Source organism: Crinia signifera, chromosome 5, assembly GCF_055691185.1.
Source record: "Crinia signifera chromosome 5, ASM5569118v1, whole genome shotgun sequence".
Classification (NCBI taxonomy): Eukaryota; Metazoa; Chordata; class Amphibia; order Anura; family Myobatrachidae; genus Crinia; species Crinia signifera.
Window position 1 is genome coordinate 262,418,826 of NC_139221.1, and position 10,573 is coordinate 262,429,398.

At 39.9% G+C, this 10,573-nt stretch overlaps 1 protein-coding gene and 1 long non-coding RNA gene across 2 annotated transcripts; one reads left to right on the top strand and one right to left on the bottom strand.

Annotated features, from left to right (window-relative positions):
• Positions 1-2,634: 2,634 nt before the first annotated feature.
• On the bottom strand, positions 2,635-4,116 carry LOC146079699 (uncharacterized). The gene is made up of 3 exons (XR_014474703.1): positions 3,745-4,116; positions 3,515-3,591; positions 2,635-3,099 (listed from the first exon to the last, which is right to left on the bottom strand). It is a non-coding gene; the product is annotated as an uncharacterized LOC146079699 (long non-coding RNA).
• EVX1 (even-skipped homeobox 1) lies at positions 4,039-9,211 on the top strand. The gene is made up of 3 exons (XM_083186363.1): positions 4,039-4,681; positions 6,540-6,778; positions 7,434-9,211. The coding sequence occupies exons 1-3, from the start codon at positions 4,285-4,287 to the stop codon at positions 7,956-7,958; spliced, it is 1,161 nt and encodes a 386-aa protein (XP_083042489.1). The 5' UTR covers positions 4,039-4,284; the 3' UTR covers positions 7,959-9,211.
• Positions 9,212-10,573: the final 1,362 nt, after the last annotated feature.

A 10,573-nucleotide genomic window follows, 5' to 3' on the forward strand; every position in this document is an offset into this window, starting at 1 on the left:
AATCATTCTTATGAAATTTTGAGCAATGTAGTATTTATCAATGGAGGCAGACACAAGAAAATCAATGTGACAAGTAGTGGCCAGTATAGGGGCGGGGCTACTGCTGACAGGTACTTACATATTCAGTGAATGCAGGGTATTTCCTGTACTCTTAATTACTTAAAGGTGCATTTATAAATCCATGGGAAATTTCAAAGGACTGAAAATATATGGATAAGATGCTCCCTCTGATTAGATTGTTTTATTGTCTTTTCTCAATTATAAAATATTTTCAAAAGAATTTGTTTAACAGTAACTAGCTTTGGTTAATGTAGATAATAAAAATAATACAGCTGCACACCGATATTTTGTAGTCCAATTCTCATCTTGTGCAAGATACATCGACAGTCTATTTTAAAAGGTGGAAGATTACAAAGAAATCGTATGTGAGATCTGCAGGTCAATATGCATCAAATAGGTAAATACATTGCAATTATGCCTGAATGTCCTTGTTTCCTTGACTGAGTTTGTGTACAACAATCGAGTAATTGTTTTACAATTTGATTACTTAATTGGGAATACTTTGCATTCTGGTAGTTGTGGCTGGTTTTAATTACCCGCAGTTTAATTACGTGTTTCCTATTTCATGGTCTATATTTGTCTGTTTGTTTTGCTGCTAATCATTCTGTTCTAGAATATCAGTAATCGTGGTCAATTTAGCAGGATCCTAGATATCTGTCCGTGCACCGAACCCTACTCCACCTGCATGTCACTATTCTTCTTAGTTCAGCAATGAATGAAGATAGATTGATCGATAGATAGATAGAGAGAGATAGATTAGAGAGAGAGAGAGCGAGAGAGAGAGAGAGAGAGAGAGAGAGAGAGAAAGCTTGGCACTACACATACATTATTTAAGGTATTGTGTATTTAAAGACCTGCAGAAGCATATTTCAACGTATTTATCAATCAATATTTGAAGTTATAATTATTTATTATCTAAATCCCGATACTTAATAGGCCCATTAACCTAAAGGTGCTAATACACTACAATTAATGCATGCAATTTGGACTAGATCGCATTGCATACGTTTCGCGATGCGATGCAATCTAGTCCAAATTGTATACAATAATCGTACCGTGTGTGGGCACTTTTTAAAACATACAAAATAAGCATATAACTTCCTTTTAAATTCTTGTTTTAACATAATAAATCGTGGCTTTTAATTCAATGAGATATTACTGTAATCCCCCATAAACACACACACAAACACACAAACACCCACAAGGGGAATAAAATCTAAAATAAGTATTACTTCTTTGGGCAGATATTGGCAGTTAATTCCACTAGTACACAGTGATAGCCTAAAAAACAAACAAAATTAACTCACACAGCCGGCTAATAGTTCAACCCAGAATTAGTATATATATATATATATATATATATATATATATATATATATATATATATATATATATATATATATATATATAAAATATGGACCATGTATGGAGTAAAATCAATTGTATTTATTATCTTAGACAACCCTACACATACCCGGTACCTAGCACGTTATGATTAAATACAATTCTAAAGACAGTTATCGTCGAGAAATGATATAGAATTCTGTAATACAGAGAGTTTATTTCAAGGATTTACAGGCTTTTGCTCCTAAACTGAAGTTTGGGCTTTTTCTGGTCTATAATATTTTGTCTTGCAATTACATCAGCTATGCAAAGTAGCCTGACGGTGTACACGATTCACTGTATACTCGGTGACAACACTTTCTGGATCATACTATAGCTAGTACAAATATACAAACTATAGTCCAGTAGTCAGGAGGTCATTAGTTACGATCGCCTTCATTACAACAGTGTCAATGTTTCCTTTGGTCATGACCCCTCCACATTACACTCTAAAAAACTGATGGAGTATAAGGGGGAAATCGGTCATTTCTAGCATAATACAGGCTAACCAGGTGATCTTACATGTTCTAAGGCACGGAAATCAAAGGTACAGTGCTGTGTAATACTAATTAAACTACTTAATTACTGCCATGGGAGCAACTAAAGAATAACTAAAAAAGAGGGAGCAACAAATACACTTAACATAATCCAGTAATATATATATATATATATATATATATATATATATATATATATATAAAAATATATATATATACTTATTATTAATAATAATAATAATAATAATAATAATAATAATAATAATAGTAGTAAAAATAATAATGTAAATCCGTGTGCTGCCCGGACATGTATAACGAGTATGTTGCAAATAGTAGTATTGTGCTTAACCCAGTGAGTGCCAGCTGATTACTTAGCATATCGATCCAGCACCCAATAGGTTAAAGGCAGCCATGCATTGCACTCTCAGAGCCTCCAGCTGCTGGGTGTCAGACAGTCTCCCAGAACCCCATTTACCATATCTCTGCCTAGCATATGCCCATCCACAGAGCACTTAGCATGTGATACAATGAATATCGCTGGAAGGATACACAATGGATGCAAGGAATAAAAGGCATTTACCTGCTCATTGTTCACTACACTTCAATTGCAGGGGAGGAAGGAGCCAAAAGTCTGCTGAGAAAGACCAGACACCCCGTCCTCTTCCAATAAGGTGCTAGAAATGCCTGTTACTGGGAACATAGACCGTGTTAGAACTAAAAGCATCCGTGTTCCTAAAATCTGCTGCTAGTAAAGTGAAACTGTTTTGGCTGGATTACCAGTTTATTGACTCATCTACATGCAGAGGGTAACAGGGGTGCCACTGGCCCAAGTGCAAACTGGTGGCTTTATTGGAAGGTGTTTTCCATCCCCATGTATTCGTTATCCGGGAGTGTGCTATGTACTTGCTGCTGCTGCTATTTATCATGCCCTCATCTTCCAGCATGATATGATCGCTGCCCCCAGCCAGATCTCCAGGAGAGAAACGCTTCCCCATCATCCAGATGGCAGCGTGCTGGAGATTGTTCTAAAATACATAACTGTTCCCATAGCTTCATCCCCTGGGAGAACAGCATTCATACCTCTACTTTCCATATTCTCAGAGGGCTGTGAGAGCCTGGGCTCCGCTTTATGATGGAAATCTAAATACAGTAGAGGAGGCTAGAAAAAAAAAAGCTGATGTTAAATCGTAGATTCAGTCTAAAAATCGTATATGCAATATAAAATCTGTGTTATAAATCATGTTATTGTGGATCTGAATCTAATAGTAACAATGACAAAAGTGACGCCAATACAAAAGGACACCGGTGCATATCAGAATGTATATTTGTATAGTATAGTGTGTGTGTGTGTGTGTGTGTGTGTGTGTGTGTGTGTGTATGTATGCAAACATTACTAAAAAATAGTCTGACAATGATAATAATAATAATAATAATAATAACAACAATAATAATAATATTGCATTAACACTTTGCAATGCTATACTGCGACACCTTATCTGCGAACACGAAGGGAGCATCTACTGTACATAAATCGCAGCGATAAGCTCCTCGATATCACAATAGCTGCTTATTACCTGCATGCTGCAGAATCAGTGACAGGAGATGGCCATGTGGAGATGACAGCTCGGTGTAGATCCAGTATTGCTGGTACCTGGAGATTAAAAAATAACAATGAATAAAATAAAACTTGAGTGCACGTTATCTTGGATCGCTGAAGTTTAGGAAACAGATCTGGAGAATCTCCTGATCAGAATGTTAGAATCCTGCCTACATTACAGTACACATTAGAAGTGGGTATACTGACCAACAATTCTCCAGCCTGGTGTGAATAAAAAAAATTAAAAATTAAAAAAAAAGGAATAATGATAGTAAAATTCCCCAGCAAAGTGGAAGCTATGAATCCTCTGTTCAATTATGCAACAAAGGGTAAACTAAAAGCTTAATTAACAAGTAAATGAAATGGTGGGAGCTATTAAATGTTCAAACATGGTTCCCCCTGGAACAGTAAGCAAAGTGCAGTCTATGCTGGCCCCTGATGTGTATCTGTGTTCACACTTTCTGCATCATCCGTGTTCATCTGGGTCATCAGCACCATAAACCATTAGCTCCGGCTTCCCTTTCATCTTGGAGGTGGCGGCCGTGGCTATTTATCCAGCAGCAATCAATGAGTGGCGTCAGCAGTGGTACAGTAATGACGATTGCACCATTAAGGATGACAGCTTAGAAAGAAGAGGGCAATGGTGATCCCTCCCAGAGCTAGTACAGCACAGAGAAGGGTGCAGGCAGCACAGGGTCATCTCTATCTCTGCACACTGCTCATCCCTGGCTCACTCACACTCACACAATGGAAGCCAGGAAGGAGATGCTCATGTTCCTGGAGGGAGGGCAGCTTGGCACTCTAGTTGGCAAGAGAATGTCTAATTTGTCGGACGCAGTGGGAAGCCCCATTCAGGAGCCGCAGGAGAAGATGCTGCCTAGAGGCTGCCTGAGCCCCAGGTCTGTGCCGCTGGCAGCCAGGGCGAGAGCAGAGGAGGAGGAGGAGGAGGTGGAAGTGGTGTCAGGGACCGGCCAGGACAGTACTGGGTCGGCAGCGCTGCTGCTCTCCTCCCCCCGGCCCGACTCCAGGACCGTCAAAGGGCATCACAGCAGCTCGGACACGGAGTCCGATTTCTACGAGGAGATAGAAGTGAGCTGCACACCGGACTGCACGGCGGCCGGCAGCGACTATCCGCACAGCAAAGGTAGGTACCCTCTACCCACTGCATCACCCCAATGCCAGGGCTGCAGTGCTGGGGCATGGGGGGAGGAGGGGGTGAGAGCCTAGCCTGTGCTGCCATGGGTGCTGCATATATATATATATATATATATATATATATATATATGTGTATGTATGTATTTATGTATGTATGTATGTATGTATGTATGTATGTATGTATGTATGTGTGTGTATGTGTAAATATATATAGACACACAGTCATATATACTAATCCACTCTTCTAGCTATAGTTATCCATTTCTAGAGAAAGTGTTTTTGTGTACACACACACATATACACACACACACACATACACACACACACACACACACACATACATACATACATACATACATACATACATACACACATACATACTGTACATATAGATAGATAGATAGATAGATAGATAGATAGATAGATAGATAGATAGATATAGCATTTGAAGCACATATTAATACTCCTTATTGCTATGTACTGCACACTGCAGTGGAATATTTGGGATATGGTTGATGTTGAACATGATTGCATGCTGTACCATATTTGCAGGGGTTGTAACAGTAACATATAGGGGAGTATGTTAGTATGCTATGGTTACATTGAAGGCACCTCTCAGCCTTGTGCTGGGGACTGAGCCCAGGCTAGTCACTGTAGGGTGCTTAACACCTTTCCCTGAGTCCAAGATCAAAGATTGAGTAGAGGAAGCCTGTCTGGGACATTGTGTATAGGTGACCATAAAGACAATGAGATGGGACTGGAGACTCCTGCCTGCCATGCTGCGGCGGGGATGCTGCCTTACAGACCCCACTGATCTTCTCACTTTCTGGGCTGTGGCGCCAGCTCGGAAATTGGCTCTGAAATGTTAAAAGAATTAAAGGAAATACCTTTAGGGGACCAGCACAAAGCCCAGGTTGCATTTGAAAAGACGCTAGTCATAGAGACCCTCCCATAGCCCATGTCCTCTGCTCACTGCATTGGAGACCAATAATATAACTACCCAGTGATAGAGGATAGATAGATAGATAGATAGATAGATAGATAGATAGATAGATAGATATCATTTACATAAATGGTCTTGGCATACTAGTGTCATTGGGCAGATTGCTGTGCAGCATTTGTTTCTAATATATTCCAATATAATGAATATCTATTTTCATTACAAGTCATCCCTTCTGTTTTCCATTATCTTTAATTTATCGACTAGCACAGAGATTGCAGAACGAACCGATGGCCCTGACTGTGAAATTGGAACATGCACGCTAATTTAATGGGCAGTTGTAGTCGCAGTAAAGTCGCTTGTCGGTGTGAATAATGCTGAAGAATAGAGCTGTCACCACTGGCCCAATGCATGCATGACGATGATCACACAGGGTCCCTTTTCCAAGGGCCACTGCATCACCAGATCGGTGCATCCTCCAGATGGGATGTTCTGCGGATTTATATTAAGCAATTCGATTTATGTATTTATTGTATAATAATACAGCGCCGGTAACTCTCTTCATGTACTATGGCATTGTCAGTATCAGCAAATGCGTGTGTTTGGCAGTGGAAATCCAGGGACCGATTTAGGGTTTTATGTGGGTAACTAATAGCAACAAATCCATCTAATGAAGCTAACAGATCCCACATCCAAACAAATAAGGCCAAACAACGTGATCTGATTAGTCTCTGTGCCTTTCCTAATGCCCTGTGCTAATCTCTCCTTTATGACCCCTGGTTGCATGGTTTGTCTCTGCGTGTTTTGGTCCCATTAAGGTGCTAGATAAACAGGCATCGTTGGGAAATGTGCCTTTGCCAGGATCATGACTGTAGCTTAATGTCCTGTGTTTGACTCCTGTGTGCAGGTCACTGCTCTGAGGCCATGGGTGGCAGCCCTGTGAATGGGAGCGATTCATCAAAGGGGAGTGCTGGATCTCAGAGCTCTCTGTCCTGTTCTGGGGACCAGATGCGCAGATACAGGACAGCCTTCACCCGGGAACAGATAGCACGTCTGGAGAAAGAATTCTACCGGGAGAACTACGTATCGAGGCCTAGGAGATGTGAACTGGCTGCATCCCTAAACCTCCCAGAAACCACCATTAAGGTATTGCACACATCACTTCTTACTTAGGGGTACACCCCAGGACCCCACCCCTTAGGGGTACATTTACTAAGATGGGAGTTCTATTGCAGATGGGATGTTGCTATAGGCAACCAATCAGCTTCTATCTATTATCTTCTAGAATGTACCAAATTAATAAGTAGATTATGATTGGTTGCCCATAGCAACATCCCATTTGAAATAGACCTCACATCTTAGTAAATTCCCCCCTTAGTGCTCAGACAGCATACATGGCATATGGTGGGAAACTAATACATTTTGTGGTTACTCTCTAATACTAATTAAAGTAGCTAGTAACTTCTGGGTTCCTCCAACCAGCCACCAGACTTGTCTGACTAGATACATGGATCCTACCTATAGTAGAGGCCTTTCTTGCATTTAGGATGTGGAGCTTCAGAGTGATGCACACACAGTACCAAGAGTCCATGGGGTAACTTTACTAAGATGGGATGTTTCCCATAGCAACCAATCAGATTCTATTATCTTCTAGAAGGCGCTAAATAAACAAGTAGAACCTGATTGGTTACTATGGGCAACTTCACATTTTCAATAGCACTTCCATTTTAGTACATTTACCCCTATAGTTGCCCAGCTATATGTTTTCTTTTCACTAAACTGGTCCTCTCTCTGCTTCCAGGTGTGGTTCCAGAACAGGAGGATGAAGGACAAGCGGCAGCGTTTGGCAATGACCTGGCCTCACCCTGCAGACCCAGCATTTTACACCTATATGATGAGCCACGCAGCAGCCACTGGCAACCTACCTTATCCTTTCCCATCTCACCTACCTCTTCCTTACTATTCTCACATGGGTCTTGGTTCTACTTCTGCCTCAGCTGGTAATCCCTTCAGCTCCCCACTGAGACCACTGGACACCTTCAGAGTACTCTCTCATCCTTACCCCAGGCCAGAACTCTTATGTGCATTTCGACATCCCTCAATTTACGCCACCCCAGCTCATGGACTTGGTGCTGGTGGCAACCCTTGCTCCTGTTTGGCATGTCACTCCAGCTCTCCTAATGGACTGGCACAAAGGCCCGCAGGATCTGACTTTAGCTGTTCACCATCTTCAAGATCAGACTCCTTCCTGACTTTCACCCCTTCAGTCCTGAGCAAAAGCTCTGTCTCTCTAGACCAGAGAGAAGAGGTTCCACTGACCAGATAAAGGCCTTTCCATGCACCTATCCTCTATCTGCCATGTCTATGTCTTAATATGCCCCTACCCAGGAGGTGGCATAACATAATGTATCAGGTCATCACAAGCTTTCTTCTCCAGATAAATGAATTAACTCTGAAAGTAAATCATTATCTCTCAGAAGACAACAAGGACTACTTTTAAATAATGATCATTTTATAGGCATTACCACTGTTTTCTTTGATTTCTGAAAGGTTCCTGATAAAATGGAGGACAATTGTAGATGTAGGATGATCAGTCTGGAATACTTGAATGTTATGTTAACACAGAACAAAAACAAAACAAAAACAAAGGTCATTTAGAAATGATTTTTATTCCAAATGTATATGAAATGCTTTTTTTTCTAAGCCACAAAAGATCACAGTATTATAATATTACAATGACATTCTACAGTGTAACTTTTTACAAAACCACACTTTCTGCCACGTTCTGTGGATGGGTATGTTTGTATCAAAATGTCATAATATATATTTCCTGTTCACTTTTTTTATATATATATTATATTTTATTTTATTTTTTTATTTTTATTTTTTTCTGGGTAGGATCAAACACTGAGCTGTGGGATAAATATGAGCTGTGTGGTGAATTAGAATATTTCTACGTGAAATGCCAATGGTTTATCCACAGCTGCTGCAAAGTAGGCACACTGATTAAATTATCAAGTGATGTATATGTAAGGAGGATTTTTTGAATGTATAATAATTTTCTCAACGTGCAAACCTTCTGCCAGATCTTAACAAGCCGCACAGGGAAAGGATTAAGTAGCCCGATTTTCACAGACCAGCCAACTCTTCCTGCAAATTGGTGCACATGCAGGAGATTGCTAGAATTCCCAATCTATTATGCCTGTGTACAAATGTTTTGTTATTTTTTTTTGCAATCACTTTCATGGCTCGTGGGCTATTTCCTTATCCCCCCCCCCCCCCCCCCCCACCATATATTTCTTGTTCATACTTGATTTTCAGGGATTTTTAGTTTACATTTGAATTGTTTTTACGTTATTTATATTTGCTTTTGTTGCACATGTAGGGCTGCAAAGAACATATCTACCAGGAGTTCTGTCTAATGCTAGCCTTTATTTTAAATATGGTCAGAACTGGGTTTGATATTTCTTTGCAAATAATGTCTTTTGTGATGATGATTTAACACCGTCCAAAATAATAATGATGATAACATAATACAACACTGTTACAATACTTTGTTAAAAATCGCAATAAAATGATCGCAAGGACATACAACAATTGAATTCAAGTATACTGGTTTCTTTGGCATCTATTTCATAGTATTTGGTGCACCTGATATAAAAACACATACACGACTTTTTAGGAGCTGTACATACCACTTGTCATACTTCAGAGAACCCTCGTGCAATTGTTTAGTGTTTATTTTAACATTGACGGATACGATGCTTAGTCCATTTATACATAAGTATCAAAAAGAGAAATATACATTATTATCTTTCCAGATCTCCAGTGGCCACGCCAGGGACAAATAGGATATTGTTTATAATACATGGGCATGTTCTCTGTTTAAATGGGCATCACTGGGCATCTGTCGTTGGGTAGTTTTATATTCTGCAAACATCAAAGATCATTTCAGAAGATATAGCTGCATAACAGCAATGCTATTCCTGTGACCTTAAACGATATTTGTTTTATTATAGCTAAATAGCTCATGGCAGGTAAATGGGTTTGTGGCAGGCGGCTGAAATGTCTTCAGCAATTCAATTTAACAAGGAGGTAAATGAGATGTCTGAAGTAATATTACAAGATATAAGATCAATGATAAACCCAGTGTCCAATCAGCAGTCTTTAATTGACTCTACTTCCTGGGTAATAGTTCCAGAGACATCAAACAGAAACTGAGCATGATAGAACATTTCCAGCCAAGAGAACCAGTGCAACCACTGAATACTTACCTCCCTTCTTATTTTCCAAAACATTTGATTAAACGTTGAATATTAAACAAGGCAATAGAACATAATAGCATTTTTAAATGACATAGTAATATCCAGCATGTAAGATTACAGCAATACATGATATTTGCTCACTGTTATAAAATGAACATAAGAAAATTTATAGTATGTGTGGTGTGGTGGTGGTGGTGGTGGTGGTGGTGGTGGTGGAGGTGGTGGTGGTGGTGGGTGGTGGTTCGGGTGTGTGTGTGTGTGTCTGTGTGTGTGTGTGTGTGTGTGTGTGTGTGTGTGTGTGTGTGTGTGTGTGTGTGTTAGACCAAAATGAGGATTATTCCCATAATTATATAAGGTTTAACATTCCCAAAAATAAATATAAAAAACTGCATCTGATTGGTGGATAAGTTGCTACTACACGTAGCAATAATGATAAATAATCATAAATGAGTAGTTTTTGTTTCTGCAAGGTTGGGTAGAATCTTGCTAAATCCTTGTAGTTCCCCAAGGATCCTGGATTCATACAAGCCAAGTGAGAGGCCCAGTCACAGCCAGCCCCTTGGTTGTTAGCATGTGATTGATTACCTTATTAAATCGTGTTCTTGTAAGTGTGACCAAACCAATTGCAAACTACATGTTTAGAATAAAGCTGCATACTAACAGCCGGGGAAAAGGC

Bases quoted from the DNA above. Each gene is read 5' to 3' on its own strand.
- EVX1 (XM_083186363.1), top strand. From the start codon at position 4,285: ATGGAAGCCAGGAAGGAGATGCTCATGTTCCTGGAGGGAGGGCAGCTT. The intron at 4,682-6,539 runs GTAGGTACCCTC...TCCTGTGTGCAG, and splicing joins CGACTATCCGCACAGCAAAG to GTCACTGCTCTGAGGCCATG. The intron at 6,779-7,433 runs GTATTGCACACA...CTCTGCTTCCAG, and splicing joins TCCCAGAAACCACCATTAAG to GTGTGGTTCCAGAACAGGAG.